This window comes from Scyliorhinus canicula, chromosome 9 (genome assembly GCF_902713615.1).
Source record: "Scyliorhinus canicula chromosome 9, sScyCan1.1, whole genome shotgun sequence".
Classification (NCBI taxonomy): Eukaryota; Metazoa; Chordata; class Chondrichthyes; order Carcharhiniformes; family Scyliorhinidae; genus Scyliorhinus; species Scyliorhinus canicula.
Window position 1 is genome coordinate 181,858,664 of NC_052154.1, and position 21,826 is coordinate 181,880,489.

The following is a 21,826-nucleotide window of genomic DNA, read 5'->3' on the forward strand; positions in this document are numbered from 1 at the left end:
GGCATTAAGGTGGACAAGTCCCCAGGTCCGGATGGGATCTATCCCACGTTACTAAGGGAAATGAGAGAGGAAATAGCTGGGGCCTTAACAGATATCTTTGCAGCATCCTTGAACATGGGTGAGTTACCGGAGGACTTGAGAATTACTAATGTTGTCCCCTTGTTTAAGAACGGTAGCAGAGATAATCCAGGTAATTATAGACCAGTGAGCCTGACTTCAGTGGTAGGGAAGCTGCTGGAGAAGATACTGAGGGATAGGATCTATTCCCATTTGGAAGAAAATGGGCTGATCAGTGATAGGCAACATGGTTTTGTGCAGGGAAGATCACGTCTTACCAACTTAATAGAATTCTTAGGGCTGTAGATGTCATATACCTGGACTTCAGTAAGGCGTTTGATAAGGTTCCCCAGGGTAGGCTGATGGAGAAAGTGAAGTCTCATGGGGTCCAGGGTGTACTAGCTAGATGGATAAAGAACTGGGTGGGCAACAGGAGACAGAGAGTAGTATTGGAAGGGAGTTTCTCAAAATGGAGCACTGTGACCAGTTGTGTTCCACAGGGATCCGTGCTGGGACCACTGTTGTTTGTGATATACATAAATGATCTGGAGGAAGATATAGGTGGTCTGATTAACAAGTTTGCAGATGACACTAAGATTGGTGGAGTAGCAGATAGTGAAGGGGACTGTCAGAGAATACAGCAGTATATAGATAGATTGGAGAGTTGGGTGGAGAAATGGCAGATGGAGTTCAATACGGGCAAATGTGAGGTGATGCATTTTGGAAGATGCAATTCAAGAGCGAACTAAACGGTAAATGAAAAAGCCCTGGGGAAAATTGATGTACAGAGATATCTGGGTGTTCAAGTCCATTGTACCCTGAAGGTGGCTGCGCAGGTCGATAGAGTGGTCAAGAAGGCATACGGCATGCTTTCCTTCATCGGAAGAGGTATTGAGTACAAGAGTTGGCAGGTCATGTTACAGTTGTATAAGACTTTGGTTCTGCCACATTTGGAATACTGCATACAGTTCTGGTCGCCACATTACCAAAAGGATGTGGATACATTGGAGAAGGTGCAGAGGAGGTTCACCAGGATGTTGCCTGGTATAGAGGGAGCTAGCTATGAAGAGAGGTTGAGTAGATTAGTATTATTTTCATTAGAAAGACGGAGGTTGAGGGGGGACCTCATTGAGGTCAACAAAATCATGAGAGGTATAGACAGGGTGATAGCAAGAAGCTTTTTCCCAGAGTGGGGGACTCAATTACTAGGGGTCACGAGTTCAAGTTGAGAGGGGAAAAGTTTCAGGGAGACATACGTGGAAAGTTCTTTATGCAGAGGGTGGTGGGTGCCTGGAACACTTTGCCGGTGGAGGTGGTAGAGGCGGGCACGATAGCGTCACTTAAGATGCATCTAGCCAGATACATGAATGGGCAGGGAGCAGAGGGATACAGATCCTTAGAAAATAGGCAACAGTTTTAGATAGAGGATTTGGAACAGTGCAGGCTTGGAGGGCCGAAGGGCCTGTTCCTGCGCTGTAATTTTCTTTGTTCTTTGATCTGCTCATGGCGATGGCTGCGCCATGCTACATGGCCGCGGCCGCTCATGGACCCGGCCCGCGAAATAGTCCCCCCCATTTTCTGCAGGCTTGTGCGCCCGGGACCAACGCCCCACAGTGTAATTACCCCCTGCCCGCGGATCAGCCCTCCCTCGACTGTGGCGGCGCTGGACTGAGTCCGCAGCCGCCACGCCGAGTTTGCGACGGGTGAGACCATGAGAGACCCACGCTGTCGGGAACTTGGCCGGTCGGAGGCGGAGCATCGGGGTCGAGCCTCAGGGAATGTTCTGAGGCCATTGATATGTGGTACTGGGGCCGGAGCATCGCGAAAGCGGCACCCGATTTCGCTAGAAACTTGGATTCTCGGGCTAGTCGGCGAACATGATTTCGGCGACCGGCGAATCCAGCCCCTTGTTTTAAAAGTGGCCCCTCTGACAATGTAGCACTCCTCAGTAATTTGCTGAATTGTGAGCTGACATTAAGTCATGTGAACTTGAACCCACAATCTTTTAACTTGTGGCTTACAACTAATGCCAGCTGAACCAAGTTGGCCAGTATTGATTCAGTCTCTAATATTTCCATCACTTTCTCATTGTGGACTTACACTTCATCCACTCAACCAATCACCTTTATGAGGAGAAGCAACTTCAAGCCAGTCTGAATAATGTTAAATTGCAATCTGGTTTCAATAGATATCCAAACGTGAAGAGGTGAACATTTTTAAGTGTGTGTTTAAAGACTGGAAATTCATTATCACTGTTATAAAAATGTGTTCATTTTTAAAGTGTGTTTATTTTGAACGGGTTAATATTTCTGTTAAAATAGCAGCGAGGGGTTTTATTTAATGTGTTGTATGATAATACGCATACATTAGTTGCCAGACTTAAGCCTGACCTCCTTCTGAAGTAGCCTGTATCTTGTAATACTTATAATTGTATATACCCCATTAATCAAACAACATTTTTAATATTGGTTTATGAAAAAGGTTGGTGATTACCAGACGTGATTGTGCTAAACATACATTTTTGTAAATATTTGATTTGATTTATTGTCACATGTAACAAAGTACAGTGAAAAGTATTTTTCTGAGGCCAAGGGAACATACACAGTACGTACATAGTGGACCAAAAAAAAAATCGATAGAGTGCATTGACAAATGGTACATTGACAAACAGTGATTGGTTACAGTGCGGAACAAGGGGCCAAACAAAGCAAATACATGAGCGAGAGCAGCATAGGGCATCGTGAATACTGTTCTTACAGGGAACAAATCAGTCCGAGGGAGAGTTGTTGAGGAGTCTAGTAACTGTGGGGAAGAAGCTGTTCTTATGCCTGGATGTATGGGTCTGAGGACTTCTGTATCTTCTGCCTGATGGAAGGGTCTGGAAGAAGGTGGGAGGGGTCTCTGATAATGTTGTCTGCCTTCCTGAGACAGCGGGAGATGTCGACAGAATCAATGTGGGGGTGGCAAGCTTGTGTGGTGCGTTGGGCTGAGTTCACCACACGCTGCAGTTTCTTGCGATCTTGGACTGAGCAGTTGCCATACCAGGCTGTGATGCAGCCGGATAGGATGCTCTCTATGGCACATCTGTAGAGGTTTGTGAGAGTCAATGCAGTCATGCTGAATTTTGTTAGCTTCCGCAGGAAGTAGAGACGTTGTTGGGCTTTCCTGACTGTTGCATCAACGTGAGTGGACCAGGACAGACTGTTGGTGATGGTGAGCCCCAGGAACCTAAAGCTATCGACCATCTCCATCCACATGGGAGCCATTGATGCAGACAGTGGGGGGTGTATTGTGCTTTGCTTCCTGAAGTCGATGATCAGTTCCTTGGCCATTCCAGCATTTAGAGAGAGGTTGTTTTCGGTACACCATGCAACCAAGTGATCTATCTCTGTTCGTCATTGTTTGAGATACGACCCACCACAGTTGTATCATCCGCAAAACCTATAGATTGAGTTGGAGTTAAATCTTGTCACAAAGTCATGTGTGTACAGGGAGTACAGTAGATGACTGAGCACACATCCTTGCAGGGCCTCGGTGTTGAGGATTATTGTGGAGGAGGTGCTGTTACCGATCCTGACAGATTGCGGTCTGTTGGTGAGGAAATCAAGGATCCAGCTGCACAGAGTGCACAAGTCAATGGTTGCAGAGTTTGGTTATTAGTCTTGTCGGGATAATGGTGTTGAAGGCAGAGCTGTAGTCTATGAACAACAGTCTCACATTGTCGAGGTGTTCAATTGTTGATTGTAGAGCCAGGGAGATAGCATCTGCTGTGGACCAGTGATAGGCGAATTGCAATGGATTGAGACCGTCTGGGAGGCTGTCTTTGATCCGTCTCGTGACTAGCCGCTCGAAGCATTTCATTATAACAGACGTCAGGGCCACCAGTCGGTAGTCGTTGAGGCAGGCTACCTTGTTCTTCTTTGTAGAAGAATAAATTCTAATATAGAATTGTTTTCTAATGTAGAAAAATCAAAGGGAAAGTACAGTGGAAATGTAATCCAGAAAATGTTAAAAATGCATTAGCTTGTAATGTATTTCTGTATAGTTTCCAAACTCCTATTCTTGTTGCTCAGATTGATATTCCTCCAAGTAATTATTTATTTCATAGTCTTTCTCGGGACTCCTGCAGCTGACTTAGTCTGTGACTGAGAGCGCAGGATCCTGTTCTTAATCGTTCCCAGTGACATTTTGAAACCATCTGTTGAAAGTCACATGAGCAGCCAGGCAATAGCTCTCTCTGCATTTTAACTCGTCTCCCTTTTTCGGAACTGTCTGGCTTTCAGTGCGCCTTTTCCCCACAGCAGAATGACTGGATATGGGGACATACATACTGGGACCTAAACCATGTATAGCGCCACCACAGAACCTAACTATCTTCAAATGCTTCGGCGACTGGCCAGAATTAAGTCTATTTTTTTAAGGAACGTTTTGCCTCAGTGAAGGTGTGAGATTGGTGTTGAGGCACCATTTTAAACATATGAATATGTATTATGGTTTGGATTTTTATCAATGTTGTTTTCTTGAACAAATATTTTCATTGTCAGCTATATGAACAGCTAGCCTACTTAGCAGTAGTACTATGAATTGTACCATATCCAGTAAATCTGGGAATACGTCATACCTGAATTTCTTTTCATGAGTTGTTATGGTATGCTTAAATTGTTTCATCACCTCTCTTTTCTTCCACACAGGAAGAGAAAGGAGATTATACATATGCAGAAAGAATTCGCATCCCACTCAGCCATGGGTGTTTGTTAGTAATGGAAGGGGAAACTCAGAAGGATTGGCAGGTGAGAAACATACTAAGAGTCTCTAAGCAATAGACCAGATGTTCCAGTACAGAATACTCCTCAAATAAAAATGATTTCTCCGTCAGAAGCCTCAGCATTTGCAAGCACAAGGACCCAGGGCTGGTACTGTGCAGTTGCACTTTCCTGCAGGGAGATAGAAAAAGAAAGATTTGCATTTTGATAGTGCCCTTCATGACCTCAGGATGTCCCAAAGCACTTTAAATCACACAGGGTCGCTTTTGTAATGTCGGAGACCGTGCAGCCAATTTGTGTACAGCAGGAACCCATAAACAGCACCTTGGGGAAGAAAAGAGTGAATAGGACTGGCATTCCTGATGCATCCCAGGCAACCTTAATTTATCTCACATTAATTTACTATGAATTTGCAAAACATTGTAATTAGCTGTAATGGGCAGTGGCTGTAAGGGGCGGCATGGTGGCACAGTGGTTAGCACTGCTGCCTCACAGTGCCAGGGACACTGGTACAATCCCACTCTGGGTGACTGTGTGGAGTTTGTACATTCTCCCCATGTCTGCGCTGGTTTCCTCCGAGTGCTCTGGTTTCCTCCCAAGGTCTAAAGGTGTGCAGGTTAGATGCATTGGCCATGCCAAGTTGCTCCATAGTGTCCAATAATGTGAAGCTTAGGGGGGGGGGGGGGGTTAGGGAAATGGGGGGGGGGGGGGGGGGGGGGGGGGAGTGGGGCTCTTTCAGAAGGTTGGTGCAGACTCGAAGACCTACAAGATGCACTGCAGCAACTCACCAAGGCTCCTTCGGTAGCACATTCCAAACCCGCGGCTACTACCACCTAGAAGGACAAGGCACAGTTGCACGGGAATATCACCACCTGCATGTTCCCCTCCTAGCCACACACCATCCTGACTTGGAACTATCTTGCCATTCCTTTACTGTTGTGTCAAGATACTGGAACTCCCTTCCTAACAGCACAGTGGGTGTACCTACACCATCGGGACTACAGAGGTTCAAGAAGGTGGCTCGCCACCCCCTTCTCTTTTTAAAAAATATATTTAGAGTACCCAATTCATTTTTTCCAATTAAGGGGCAATTTAGCGTGGCCAATCCACCTAACCTGCACATCTTTGGGTTGTGAAACCCACGCAAACACGGGGAGAATGTGCAAACTCCACACTGACAGTGACCCGGAGCCTAGATCGAACCTGGGACCTCGGCGCCGTGAGCAGCAGGGCTAACCCACTGTGCCACCATGCTGCCCCGGCCACCCCCTTCTCAAGGGCAATTAGGCATGGGAAACGAATGCTGGCCCAGCGAGCAACACCCACATTCTACAAAATAAGAAGAAGAGGAAACTGAGTGTGTAATTCACCCTGCCTCTTTGCCCAGGTTTTGTTTCAACATCTGCAATCACATTTTGCTCTATTTATTCACAGCTGTGAATACATTCTGTGCTCCAACAACAGAAGAATTATGGTACATTTGGTTTGATTTCGTACATATTAATTGTCTTATCTGCAGAGTTAAGTCTTTATGAAACATGTTATTTATTTGAGTGAACCACAAAGGCATTCTCTGAACTTAAAGCTGAACAAACCTCAGAGACAGCGGTTAAAGTGCTTCTTTGCTATTATTGCATCAATGGATTCAGGTACCTAAAAATCTGCTGCCCCAATTAGGTGTGTGTGTGTGAAATCTACATAGTCAGTTCTTAGCTAAGATACTGCCTGGAATGTCCCATTTCTAAGTCTGCGACTATGTAAAAGCAACTCAAATGTACCTTGTGTTTGCCAGTCTTAGACTGAAAACTGTGAAATCCCACACTAATTATTCATCCTCGCAATGAAACAACAGCTTGTGTTTATATCAGGGTTGCCATGTAATCACAATTATCCCCCATGGTTAATGCAGTAAATCTTCTTTCGATTAATATTTTCTGCACATTAAGTGAAGAGGTTGTGCATCAAAAATCTTGGGGCTGCCTGCAACCTTCAGTACGACTCACCATAAGTTTCTGGGCATGTGTGATACTTGCCTCCTGCGTATGTGTGCTGTTGCCAGGGAGACAGCAGAGTGCGAGTACAGCAGTCTTTGTCAGTGGTGCTCATCATCGATCCTCAGCCTCTCTCTCCATCAGCCTTGGGCCCCATCAGGCCTGTTGTTCCAAAGATCCCCAGTTTTGGCTTGCTGAGTCCTGCTGCAATTAAAACCAAGATGAAATGAGATTTAAAATTCTAATCACAAAATTTATCACAGTTAATTTTTAATTGCTTGACAATCATAATTTATACAGCACCTTTAAATGATTTGAATGCACTTCACAGAGTAATCACACAAAAATGAAAGAAGGGGGATGACTAAATGCTTGGTTGAAGAGATAGTTTAAAAGGAGGGTCCTATAGGAGGAGAAAAAGGCAAAGCATAAGGGAAGGAATTCCAGACTAAAGGCCTTCACTGACTAACGGCAAAGCCTCCATTTTATGGTACGGCAAAGCTAACAAGTGTGAGGGAGTATTGAATAATTGAGGCCTAATTTGGCACAAATGCATTGGCTGAACAGTCTCCTTCAGTGCTCTACTAATCTATCTTCAACAAGACCACCCCTTGATCTCCAATGACATTACCATTGCTGAATCTCACACTATCAATATCCTGGGAGTCATCATTGACTAGATACCTGACTGGGCTAGCCAATAAATATGAATACTGTGGCTACTAAAGCAAGTCAGAGACTGGGGCATTGGATGAGTGCAGCTCCAGCAACAATTAAGATGTTCAACATGATCCTGGACAAAGCCATCCCACTCACCACCTAAACATTCACTCCCTCACTTGTGTGATGTGGTTACAGTGTGTACCGGTACAAGATGCTTTGCAGCAACTCACCAAGGCATCTTCAACAGCACCTCCCAAACTTGGGACCTTTACTGCCTTAGAGGCACAAGGGCAGCAGGCATGTGGGAAGAAAACCACCTGCAAATCCCCCTCCAAGTTACCCACCATTCTGACATAAAAATATATCACCATCCCTTCATTGCTGCCCAGTTAAATGGAGCTCCCTCCCTAACAGGTCTGCAGGAGTATCTATATCACATGGTCTGCAAAATTTAAATAAGATTGCCCACCACCACCTTCTCGACGGCAATTCGCGATGGGCAGTTAACCCTAACCTAGTCAGTGACATTCACATCCTGTGAACAAGTGATGAAAAAGATGGAATTGGAGGAAGCTCTGAAGGAATCACAGCCGTGGATAAGCAGGACAATATGGGGGTTAAGATACACATAGCAGAGTTTTTGATTATCTGATGTTAATGGAGGCTAGTGGAGAGTATTGGAATGTTCAAGTCTGGAGGACACAAAAGTGTTGATGAGGGTGATGCAAGCCACTGCTGGAAGGCACCAATAGAAATAGGCAGCCTTAGTAATGGAGGCGGATATGGGTTTGGAAGCTAAGTTTGGAGCCAAATAGGACAGTAAAGTTGTGAGCAGTTGATTTCCATATGAGTCAGTGCCTAACATTGGGATGAGTGATGAGGGTGCAAGGATTATGACAAGTCCAAAGACTCCATAACTTTTGTTATGATCCTTGATCAAACCCCAACTTTTTGGTAAGATTCAGCTAGGGACCAATACATTTTGTTTAAAGTAAATAAAGTTTGAAGTTCAAGACACTTGTTAATACAATAACGCCTCAGGATTCCACAGGCTTTGGACAAACAAAAATAAACTTTAGAATACAAGGTCGGAAAGATAAAGCACTTTATATCTCTATCTTATACTATAGTATTCAGGGTTAATATGAAGGACATATAAACTAACGGCAAACTGTGGTCAAACACACCGTACTACACAATAACTGGCAGATGTGATCAAGACAAGTCTCACTAAAACTCTTTCTCTCTCTTGAAAGATTCCAATCTTCACCTTCAAAGATCTTGCCTTGGCATTCTCTCCAAAAGTCTTTCCAATTCAAACAGCATCATCGATGGCTAACCTCGCAGGGTTTCAATCTTGTCTCCTGAGATTCCATTTCCCCAGATTCCTGAGTATTGCACCAACTCACAAGCACAACTTCAGCTCTTTGGCCATGCCGAGCAGAACACTGCTTCTCCAAAGAAGGACCTTTGCCCCAGCAGCCAACGACACAGCTGCCTTCTTCGCTTAAAGCCTGTGCCTCACAGCTCTCTTTCCATTAGGAACATATTTCTCTGCTCCTCTCTTAACTAAGCTGGGACCTGTCCTGCCCCCTCTCTTGGACTCTTCTTTTGGGACCTTTTGAAATCCCCTCTTCCTATGCCCTAACTGGGATACTAGTCTTTCATGGTGCTCTGCACCCAGTCACCTGACCTGGGTTTTTGTGCAACCTGGCGTCTCTGTCTACGGTATGCTTGGCCTAGAAAACGTGAAAATGTAGAGCTGTGACACACTCCTGCTCTCCCTCGCGGGGAGAGTTCAGACGATCAAAATGAACGTACTGCCCAGGTTCCTCTTCCTGTTTAGATCCATTCCGATCTACATCCCCAAGGCCTTTTTCAAAGCGCTGGACAAACTCATCATGGCGTTCGTATGGGGGGGTAAAAATGCTAGGATCCCAAAGAAGGTCTTACAAAAAACAAAAACCAGGGGAGGGTTAGCCCTCCCGAATCTACAATTCTACCACTGGGCAGCAACAGCCGAGCGAGTAAGGGGATGGATCCAGGAGCCAGAAGCTGAGTGGGTGCGTGCGGAGGAGGCCTCCTGCATGGGAACCTCCCTTCGGGCCCTCGCCACGGCAGCACTCCCATCCCCACCCAAAAAACACTCCAGCAGCCCAGTGGTGACAGCCACCCTCCAATCCTGGAACCAACTGCGGCAGCAACTTGGCCTGACCAAAATGTCGAACAGGGCTCCCATCTGCAACAACCATAGGTTCAAACCAGCACTGACCGACGCCACCTTCAAAAGGTGGAGGCAGGACGGGGGGACACTGACAGTCAGGGACCTATACACGGACGACAGGATCGCAACACTGGACGAACTGACAGAGAAATTTCAGCTAGCTGGGGGGAACAAGCTACGGTACCTGCAGCTCAAAAACTTCCTACGAAAGGAGACAAGGACGTACCCACAACCGCCACGACAGACACTACTGGAAGACCTACTGGACGCAAGTATCCTAGAGAAAGGGAACTGTAGTGACATGTATGACCGACTGGTAGATAGGGACGACACCGTACTGGACGCAACAAGGAGGAAATGGGAGGACGACCTGGGGATGGAGATCGGGTGGGGACTCTGGAGCGAAGCACTGCATAGGGTCAACTCCACCTCCACGTGCGCAAGGCTCAGCCTGACGCAACTAAAAGTGGTACATAGAGCCCACTTAACAAGAACCCGTATGAGTAGGTTCTTCCCGGAGGTGGAAGACAGATGTGAACGGTGCCAAAGAGGCCCGGCCAACCACGCCCACATGTTCTGGTCTTGCCCCAGACTCGTGGAGTACTGGACAGCCTTCTTCGAGGTTATGTCCAAAGTGGTGGGAGTGAGGGTGGAGCCATGCCCGATAGTGGCGGTCTTCGGGGTTTCAGAACAGCCAGATCTATTCCTGGGGAGGAGGGCAGACGCCCTTGCCTTTGCCTCCCTGATCGCCCGCCGTAGAATCCTGTTTGGCTGGCGGTCAGCAGCACCGCCCAGAGCTGCGGACTGGCTGTCCGACCTCTCGGAATCTCTCCAAATGGAGAAAATCAAATTTGCCATCCGAGGGTCGGACGACGGCTTCCACAGAACGTGGGAGCCATTCATGCAACTGTTCCGGGACCTATTTGTGGCCAATGTACAAGAGGAAGAATAGTCGGGGGAAGGTAGCGGGAGGGGGGGGGGGCTACAGGTTCGTTACGGGGGTTCGATGGCTAGCTAAGGCCCAAAACCAAACTAAATAAACATGTTGAGGGGGGGGGGGGGGGGCGCAGTTACTACTACGAAGATGCTTACCTGTAAATATGTATGTTAATTTTTGCGTGTTTTCTTTTTTCTTTCTCCTAACAATTTGTAATTTGTTCAATATAAAATATGAAAACTGAATAAAAACATTTATTAAAAAAAAGAAAATGTAGAGCTGTGCATGTGCGGCCTGCTCCCCTTCTGCACTTCTATAAAAGCTCTGAGGACAGTCAGGAGTTGAAGTTCCCAACCTCCGCTCTCAATGTTAAGATAAGCTTGACTTTCATAACACTTTACCCCTTGGAGGAAAGTAAGCTTTACTACAGTGAAGGTTTCATTGCAGTTTCCTCGCAAATATTGCTGAACATCAGAAACTTCCAACAAAGTTCCAACAGTTTGTCAGTTTTGGTTTTGATTCTGCATTCAACCAACCGTTCTGATCTATAAGCTTTTGTTTTCCTGTGACTGACACTCAAATGCTCTCATTCATTCTTATTTTGCATTAACAAGCTCATCTTTCATGTGTGAAAGCTGGTTCTCTACCCAAATCAGTTTCCTTCAATTGCTCATAATTGGCAATAAACTTCTTGTGCTTGTGTCAAAAGGTAGTTTTAGGGCGGGATTCTCCCGCAACTGGCTGGTTGGCCCGACGCCGGCGCCAAGAGCGGCGCGAACCACTCCGCCGTTGGGTACACCGGAAGGTGCAGAATTCTCTGCACTTCCAGGGGCTAGGCCAGCACCAGAGGGGTTGGCGCCGCGTAAACTGGCGGCAAAAACTAGTTAGCACATGCGGAGAACCGCCGCCGTGGTTCCGTGCATGCGCAGACCGGCCCGCGTGTTCCTGCGCATGTGCAAGGGGGTTCTTCTCCGCGCCAACCATGGCAGAGCCCTACAAAAGCCGGCACGGAAGGAAAGAGTGCCCCCATGGTACAGGCCCGATCGCGGGCCAGGCCGCCATGGGGCGGTGGGGGGGGGGGGGGGGGGGGCTGAGGATGGGGAGTCCTGAGGACTCACCAAGCCGGCCTACAAGCCAGGTCCCGCCGTGATGGACCATGTCCGTCGTGGCGTGATCCCTGCCCCCACCCGAAAACCGGCGCTGGAGAATAATTCGGCAGCCGGTGTCAGAGCGGCGGGGCAAGATTCGCGCCGCCCCCCGGGGATTCCCCGACCCGGTGGGGGTCGGTGAATCCCGCCCTTAAGTGATATATGTTTGTACTGTTGGATAATCGAAATAAGGTATAGATTTAAGTGAGTTTAGTTTAGTGTTTCTGTGTAGGAAAGTTAGATTCATGTTAGACAAGGCGTTTGCATGTATGGGGCGGGGGGGGGGGGGGGGGGGGGTTGGTTTCAGTTCAAACTGTGTTTCTATTGTGCTGAGAGTTTATGATGGGAAAAGTAAACATGAGCTTGGAAAAAGAATGAGTTGTTGCTTAGCAACCTGGGTCACCTATAGGGGAAAATAATTATTGAGTGTGTTTTAAACTGGACCTTTAGGCAGTTGGAGATAGGAAGCTAGAAAGGGAACAGCTCTCACACATACTAAAAGCATGAAAGCTATACAATGGAGTAACGTGAACATAAGCAAGCTGCTGAGAAGATAAAGGACAATTAGTTATGGACACCACGGAATGAAAATATTGAAGTAAAGGGAACAAAGAGGAACTGCCATTGAAACGGTACTGTTCATCGAAGTAAAGTCAGACCTGGAAAGAGAAGAGCTGATGAGGTTGGCGATAGAAAAGCCACAGATATGAAGCAATCATAAGGTTTGGTATCTTGATTTCCAGCTTTTGAAACAATAATATTCTGTTGGGGACTGAGTACCCGGGTTTTGTGTAGAAGTTTGGATGCATGTTTCAATTTCCCCCCCCCCCCCCCCCCTCCCCCCTTAATGTGGCAGGGGGATGGGATCCAATGTAGGAAGTGGGAGGGAGGTAAGCTGGGGCCAGAAACAAAAAGCAGGAAGGGGGAAAGTGTAAGGCAGAGAAGCCAGAGTCAAAAATCAAAAAGTGCCATAGTACAGGGTACAGTGACTGAGGAGAGTGTGAAAAGGGAGGTGGCCAATGCAGGGTTGAGGGTGATGTACCTAAATGCGCGCAGTATACTGAACAAGGTAAATGAGCTTATTGCGCACATTGAAATTGGCTGGTACGATGTTGTGGGCATCACAGATGTGGTTGTAAGGTGATCAGGGCTGGGATCTAAATATCCAAGGATATTCTATCTTGTCCTATCGAAAGGACAGGCAGATGGGCAAAGGGGGCGGGGTTGCATTGTTAGCAAGGATGAAGTTAAATCGATAGCAAGGAGCGATATAGGATCAGAAGGCATAGAATCTCTGTGGGTAGAGTTGGGGAATCGCAAAGGTAAAAAGACCCTGATGGGAGTTATGTACAGGCCCCCTAGCAGTAGTCAGGATGTGGGGCAGAAAATAAACCAGGAGATAGAAAAGGCATGCAAAAAAGGCAATATTACAATAATCATGGGGGTCTTCAATATGCAGGTGGACTGGGAAAATCAGGTTGGTAGTGGATCCCAAGAAATGAAATTTGTGGAATGTCTAAGATGTTTTTTTGGAGCAGCTTGTGATGTAGCCTACTAGGGAACAGGCAATTCTGGATTTGGTGATGTGTAATGAGGAAGACTTGATTAGAGAACTTAAGGTGAAGGAACTCTTAGGGAGCAGTGACCACAATATGATAGAATGTACCCTGCAGTTTGAGAGGGAGAAGCTGCAATCAGATGTAACGGTATTACAATTAAATAATGGTAACTACAAAGACATGAGGGAGGAGCTGGCCAGAGTTGATTGGAAAAGGAGCCTAGCAGGGAAGACAGTGGAACAGCAATGGCAGGAGTTTTGGGGGGTTATTAGGGAGGTTCAACGGAAATTCATCCCAAGGAGGAGGAAACCTGCTAAGGGGAGGACAAGGCATCCATGGCTGATGAGGGATGTCAAGGACAGCATAAAAGCTAAGGAAAAAGCATACAAAGTGGTGAGGTTTAGTGGGAAACCAGAGGATTGGGAAGCCTTTAAAAGCGAGCAGAGGACAACTAAAAAAGCAATAAGGGGAGAGAAGATGAAGTACGAGTGCAAGCTAGCTAGTAATATAAAGGAAGATAGGAAGAGATTTTTTCAATATATAAAAGGTAAGAGAGAGGCAAAAATAGGTTTTGGACCACTAGAAAATGTGGCTGGAGAAGTAATAATAGGAAACAAAGAAATGGCAGATGAACTGAATAGTTACTTTGCATCAGTCTTCATAGTGGAAGACACCAGTGGGATACCAGAGCTCCAGGAGAACCAGGGGGCAGAGGTGAGTGCAGTGACCATTACTAAGGAGAAGATTCTAGGGAAACTGAAAGGTCTGAAGGTGGATAAGTCACCTGGACCGGATGGACTACACCCCAGGGTCCTAAAAGAGATAGCTGAGGAAATTGTGGAGGCATTAGTGATGATCTTTCAGGAATCACTGGAGGCAGGAAAGGTCCCAGAGGACCGGAAGATGGCTAATGTAACACCACTGTTTAAGAAGGGAGGGAGGCAGAAGACGGGAAATTATAGGCCGGTTAGCCTGACTTCGGTCATTGGCAACATTTTAGAGTCTGTTATTAAAAATGAGATCGCAAAGCACTTGGAAGTGCATGGTAAAATAAGACTGAGTCAGCACGGCTTTGTCAAAGGGAGGTTGTGTCTGACAAATCTGTTAGAGTTCTTTAAGGAGGTAACAAGCAAGTTCGACAAAGGAGAATCAGTGGACATGATTTATTTAGATTTCCAGAAGGCCTTTGACAAGGTGCCGCATAGGAGACTGTTAAATAAGTTAAAACGCCCATGGTATTAAGAGTAAGATCCTGGCATGGATAGAGGATTGGCTGACTGGCAGAAGGCAAAGAGCGGGGATAAAGGTGTCTTTTTCAGGATGGCAGCCGGTGACTAGTAGTGTGTCTCAGGGGTCTGTGCTGGGACCACAACTTTTTACAATATACATTAATTATCTGCACGAAGGAACTGAAGGCACTGTTGCTAAGTTTGCAGATGATACAAAGATCTGTAGAGGGACAGGTAGTATTGAGGAAGCAAGGGGGCTGCAGAAGGACTTGGAAAAGCTAGGAGAGTGGGCAATGAAGTGGCAAATGAAATACAGTGTGGAAAAGTGTGAGGCTATGCACTTTGGAAGGAGGAATCTAGGCATAGACTATTTTCTAAATGGGGAACTGCTTCGGAAAGCAAAAGCACAAAAGGACTTGGGAGTACTTGTTCACGATTCTCTTAAGGTTAATGTGCAGGTTCAGTCGGCAGATAAAAAGGCAAATGCAATGTTAGCATTAATGTCAAGAAGGCTAGAATACAAGACCAGGGAGGTACTTCTGAGGCTCTATAAGGCTCTGGTCCGACCCCATTTGGAGTATTGTGAGCAGTTTTGGGCCCCATATCTAAGGAAGGATGTGCTGGCCTTGGAAAAGGTCCAGAGGAGGTTCACAAGAATGATCCCTGGAATGAAGAACTTGTCGTATGAGGAATGTTTGAGGACTCTGGGTCTGTACTCGTTGGAGTTTAGAAGGATGAGGGGGGATCTTATTGAAACGTACAAGTACTGCGAGGCCTGGGTAGAGTGGGCGTGGAGAGGATGTTTCCACTTGTAGGAAAAACTTGTACCAGAGGACACCATCTCAGATTAAAGGGACGATCCTTTAACACAGAGATGAGGACGATTTATTTTCAGCCAGAGCGTGATGAATCTGTGGAACTCTTTGCCGCAGAAGCTGTGGAGGCCAATTCACTGAGTGTCTTTAAGACAGAGATAGATAGGTTCTTGATTAATAAGGGGATCAGGGGTTATGGGGAGAAGGCAGGAGAATGGAGATGAGAAAATATCAGCCATGATTAAATGGCGGAGCAGACTCGATGGGCCAAGTGGCCGAATTCTGCTCCTGTGTCTTATGGTCTTAAGCCAAAGGAATACTGAAAGGAGAGCTGGAAAGCCTGGAGGTGGATTCTTGCTAAAACAGCTGAGAGAAAACAGTGTTTGAATGGACATTTGGAAAACCTGAAGGTGGGATCCTTGATAAAAATAGTTGATGGAAAGTTTGTCCATTTGAGGGTGGAGTTTGGAAGCACTCGTATTACAATCATCTGGGGGGAATTTGAGGAGAAACTCACTGATCAATTGAGTGGTATCTGCCACTTTTTTCAGAATGGGGTGTTGTCTGACCATTGTTAAGACTGTGGGGTTACAGGGACTGTGTGAGTATTGAGAACTCTATAGCATAAGGTATATCGTGAAATATGTGTGCATTTGTGAAGATAAGGGGAGGTCTGAAAGGAGTGTTGATTTATAGTCAAACTTTTCATTTTCCTTGTTGTTAAAAGTTAATTGGCAGCCTTGTGCCTCTATTCCTCCACGTTTTCTTTAAAAAAAAAGTAAGACTTTATCGTCTTCTGAGCCAGTGTTCCATCTGGGAACTTCCCGCCCAGTAGTAACACCAAATGGAATTGAAACTGTTTGACCACAGTAATTTTTAGGAGTTTGACAATAACAGCATGTTCAAGCACCTGCTGCAGCAAAGTTGTCGTAATGTTACAGTTTACGTTGGCCAAATCATTATCCAAAATAAAATCTCCCCCTTTAATAGATAAACTGGGAACAATTGCCAGAATAACAATTTTATTTACTCGGTCACTTTGTATATTGGGTTGAAACAAGGAGACAGTTCATAAATCCCATTAATATCCCTGAAAGTACTTTTTCTGTTATCAAACTATCTGAAACACAAATTATATCATCAACCGCCGTCAATGATTGATCTTCCCCAATGTCCCAAAATATGAATATGTTTACTCCTTTTGTTGGAGGAGTAATGCAACATTTCTCCCTTCAAGACAAAATCTCTATAGCCTTCAGTAGTCTGACTCACTTTAGCAGTAGTCAAGGAGAAGTTCCCCCTTTCTAGTAGGTTCAAAAAGAACATGTTTCTCTTGCACAATTGTGTCACGGCACAGTGGTTAGCACTGTTGCTTCACAGCGGCAGGGTCCCAGGTTCAATTCCCGGCTTGGGTCACTGTTGGTGCAGAGTCTACACATTCTCCCTGTGTCTGCATGGGTTTCCTTCGGGACCTCCAGTTTCCTCCCACAAGTCCGGAAACACGTGCCGTTAGATGAATTGGACATTCTGAATTCTACCTTAGTGTACCCGAACAGGTGCCCGAATGTGGCGACTCGGGGATTTTCACATTACCTTGATTGCTGTGTTAATGTAAGCCTACTTGTGACAATAAAGATAATTATTATGGTTTTAACACTCATTTATTTTTCTGGTACAACCTTTTCTGAGATTTCTAAAGCTTTCCTATTACTGCTACCGGTTTACTGCTCATCTTCTGTCAATGAACTTTGAGATGCCCTGCCTTACAGCAATAAAAACATACCAGTTTACTTTCATCCCTTTTATTCTCTCCAGTAAAGTTTCTACTGACTGGAACAGCTTATTCCATTTTCCTAAAGTTAAAATCCTTTCTGTTCCTCAAGCTTCCCTGTGTCTTTATAAATGAGGAACTACTGCCCTCTCGTTGCCTACGTGACATACCCTCAGCTACCATAACCGCTGCTTCCCATACCTTAGAAACCCGATGGTCTTCCAGGAGTGAACTAATAGCTATTGGGATACTATTTTGAAATTCTTCCAGTATTATTAGTTTCCTCACATTCTCAAAATGTTATTCTAACTCCAAGAGTCAAAACCACCGGTCCCACAACATTTCTTTTCCCCTAGCAAATTCTACAAACGTTTCATTTGGTCATTCTTTAAAATTAGAAATTTCAACTAATATGCTTCAGGGACAAGCTCATAAGCATTAAGTATTGCCGCTTCCACTACCTCATAATCTGAAGATTGTTCTATCAAAAGACTAGATTGCACATCCATAACCTTCTGCACCAAAGCACTTTGCAAAATGAGAATCTATGGGATGCCAGCTGCTGGATTCTTTGGTTGGCAGCCCCCCCCCCCCCCCCCCCCCCCCGGCGATTCTCCATCCTGCGATGGGCCGAGCGGCCGCTCATTTTCGGCTGGTCCTGCCGGCATGAATTCCACCAGGTCCGTACCGGCGGGACCTGGCTCTGCGGATGGCCTGCGGAGTCCTTGAGGGCACGTGGGGGGGATCTGGCCTCGGGGGGGGGGGCATGGTGACCTGGCCCGCGATCGAGGCCCACCAATCCGTGGGCGGTTCTGTGCCGTGGGGGCACTCCTTCCCTCCATACCGGCCGGTGTAATGGTCCGCCATGGCCGGCGCGGAGAAGAACCCCCTCACCCCTTCGCATGCGCTGGGATGACGCCAGCACATGCTGGCACTCCTGCGCATGCGCCAACTCGCGCTGGCCGGCGCAGGCCCTTCAGCGCCGGTTGGCACAGCGCCAACCCCGCCGGCATTTGCCTAGCCCCTGGAGATGCGGAGGATTCCGCACCTTCCGGGCGGCCCAATGCCGGAGTGGTTCACGCCACTCCTCGCCGCCTGTACGGCCCACCCCGCTGGTTAGGGGAGAATCCTGAGCCATGTGTCCTTTGGCTACTTTAGCTTTGTGGCCACTTTTTTAAATGAGATAAAAATATCTTTCAACTCAGTTTCATAACTTTGGGCAAGAGACACAAGGTATGATTTAATGACCCTGTCGTGCCCGGCAATGGACGAATCGATGGAAGAGCCCAAAATCATGCTCCATGCCAGGCGCCAGGTCGATCGTTAGTCACCTGACTCATTCAACCCGGCGTGCTCTGGATATCGCCCTCGCTCGGCGAGATCCAGATCTGAATATCCAAATGAACCTCGTGGAACATTTAAATACCCAGATGCCGGATTCACCTGGCACCCGGGACTCAACGGCCACGCCTGCGAGACCTCGTAAGGGTGCCATTTAGTACTTGTCCACACAAATGTGGACCAGGCGTAACAGCACCTGAGGGGTCTCTTAGGCGATTGGAGACCCCTGGGTGGCCGAGACAGGGCAGAGTGGTACCGTGCCACTAGCCCTGGCACCCGGGCACCATGGCGCTATCAACCTGACACTCTTGCAGTGCCACTGGACAGAAACTCCAATATTTTATTCAATTTGTAAGGCTTTAAGGAAAGAATACTTTGCTCCTGGAGTGATTCCATGTACAAATAGAGATATGGTGTATTAAAACAAACTTTATTATTAACGCATTCTTAAAACCAGCTTTAACATCATAAAGAAAATAGCTTCTAATTACCAGTTAAACAATGCTTAACGCTGAAATGAAACACTAATTCCTAACTGCAATCCAAAACCCAACACGCTGACTGCTTCAGTCCCTGGTTCCTTCCATTAACTACATCATAGATCATAGAATGTACAGTGCAGAAGAAGGCCATTTGGCCCATCGAGTCTGTACTTGCCCTTGGAAAGAGCATCCTACTTAAGCCCACACCTCCACCCTATCCCCGTAACCCAGTAACCCCACCTAATCTTTTTGGACACTAAGGGCAATTTAACATGGCCAATCCACCTAACCTGCACATCTTTGGACTATGGGATGAAACCGGAGCACCCGGAGGAAACCCACGCAGACACTGGGAGAATGTGCAGATTCCGCAGACAGTGACCCAAGCCGGCAATCGAACCTAGGATCCTGGAGCTGTGAAGCAGCAGCGCTAAACACAGCTACCATGCCGCCCATCATCTTACTAAAGCTAAAGACAATGGCCGGGATTTCCCAACCCCATGCCGGGTCGGAGAATCGTGCTACGCCACCCTGACACCGGCTCACCGATTCTCGGGCGCCTGCGTGATCGCCGCTGCGCCGTTGAAAGCGGCGCCCCCAACGATTCTCCAACCTCGACGGGCCGAGTGCCAAGTCCCGCTGCCGTTGGTTATGTATGGTCCCAGCCGGTTGGAACTGGAGGTTCTGTCTGTGGGGGATCTGACCCCAGGGGGGGGGGGGGGCCTCCACAATGGCCTGGCCCGCGATCGGGACCTACCGATCGGCGGGCGGGCTGGTTCCGGGGGGGCCTATGTTCCTCCGCACTGGCCCCCTGTATGGCTTCGCCATATTGCCTGGGGGCCGGCGCGGAGATGGGAACCCACGAGCATGTGCAGACTCGCGCCGGTCGTAGCGCACATTGGAGAATCCCGGCCAAAGTCTCTGGTTACCTACTCCCCAGGGAACCGTATTTATATAAACAAAATTCCATTAGCCTTGCTTCACGTAATCAATGTGCATGGTTGGAATGAATTATGACATTACTTTTACGATGTTTTAATTGCACATCTGTAGCCAAAGTATCTGCTGGTCTTGTAAACCAATATTTTTTTAAAGCATTGCCGCAGCACTCATACACATACTCGGCCTTTTGGCGAATATGAAGTGTAGTATCTGCTCTGCCTTTTGAGCTCAGATCTGGTATGTCTCTCTTGTGGGGACCATGAATTGGATCCAATTTGAATTGACTTTTGGAGCAGGCAAGGAGCTGGATTAGTGGTTCGCCCCTGTCCCCACTCTGAGCTCTAGCTTTGTAACTCAGAGAAAGTACTGACCCAGCCTTTTTTTTTAAATTTAGAGTACCCAATTCATTTTTTCTAATTAAGCGATAATTTAGCGTGACCAATCCACCTACCCAGCACATTTTCTTTCGTGTTGTGGGGGCGAAACCCATGCAAACACGGGGAGAATGTGCAAACACCACACGGACAGTGACCCAAAGCCGGGATCGAAGCTGGGACCTCGGTGCTCTGAGACAGCACTGGTAACCACTGTGCCGCTATGCTGCCCCTAACCCAGGCTTTTAACCTTACTGCCCCAAATACATATAATACAATATTATATCTGAAATTCCTACATTTATCACACTATCTCAACATGCTTCATCTGTAACTGAATCATATCGTACTCAATAGAATTACTATCTAGATTAACCTTTTTTTCCAATTCCAGATGCTGTGTTATTACCTTACTTATTTCAGCTTCCTCAGTCCCTGCTTTTAAGTCTTATGTTAATGCGATTAAGCCAGCCTTGGTAATTGTTGCAAATCACTCAGGGATAAACCGTTCCTCTCAGAAAAGTCGTAGCAATTAACAAAAGCATTCTGCTTCTTAAGCAGTGTAGCAAAATTCATTGTGGAGATCTTATTGGTCTTAAGCTCAGCAAGTATCAGCACTTGTATTTGTCTGAGGATTTGAAATCCTGCAGGAGCTTCCAATATGATCCTTGGCCAGACCTCCAGGTTGTTGGTGAGATCTGGTTAGGAACCCATAATGTTTTTATTAAAGTGGACAAAGTTTGAGATTCAGAGTACTTGCTAATAGAATAAAGTCACAAGATTCCACGGGTTTTGATCAAACAAAAAACATTTTTTCCAATTAAGGGGCAATTTAGCGTGGCAATCCATCTACCCTGCACATATTTGGATTGTGGGGGTGAGACCCACACAGACACAGGGAGAATAACCAGTAACCTGGGGCCCGGATCGAACCTGGGTCGGTCCTCGGCGCCGTGAGGCATCAGTGCTAACCAATGCAAAAACAAAATTTTACTATACAAGGCCAGAAAGATTAAAACATTTACATTATCTATCTTATGCTCTAACATTCAGGGTTAATATGGGGTACATGTGAATTAACAAGCAGATTGTGGTCAAACGCACTACACTGTACAATAAATAGCAAATGTGACCAAGACAGAATCCATGGATTTCTTAATAACACATTCAGACCATAAATAAACATTATGAGTCAACCAATCTCAATAAAACTCTCTCGGGAGAGATTCCAATCTTTGCTTTCAAAGATTTTGCCTTGGAATTCTTTTGAAATGTGGATCCAATGCAGACATTGCCAACAACAGTCCACCTCTCAGGGCTTCCTATTGTTTCCAGAGATTCCTTTCCGCTGGATTCCCGAGTATGCACTTAAGGACAGGTTCACAAGCATAACTTCAGCTCTTCGGCCATGTTGAGCTGAACACTACTACTGCAAAGTAATACCTTTGCAGCACGGAGTCATCAGCCTTAGGCTGCCTTCTTCACAAAGTCTGCTCCTTACAGCCCTTTTTCTGTTGAAGCCTGTTTCTC

At 46.5% G+C, this 21,826-nt stretch overlaps 1 protein-coding gene across 2 annotated transcripts in view; it reads left to right on the forward strand.

Moving 5' to 3' along the window:
- The window catches only part of alkbh3 (alkB homolog 3, alpha-ketoglutarate dependent dioxygenase), a 97,220-nt gene that overhangs the window by 72,416 nt on the left and 2,978 nt on the right, over nt 1-21,826 (forward strand). For both annotated transcript variants that reach the window (XM_038808279.1, XM_038808280.1), the window contains exon 9: nt 4,749-4,847. In XM_038808279.1, coding sequence (XP_038664207.1) covers nt 4,749-4,847 — 99 coding nt within the window. The remainder of the gene's footprint in view (nt 1-4,748; nt 4,848-21,826) is intronic.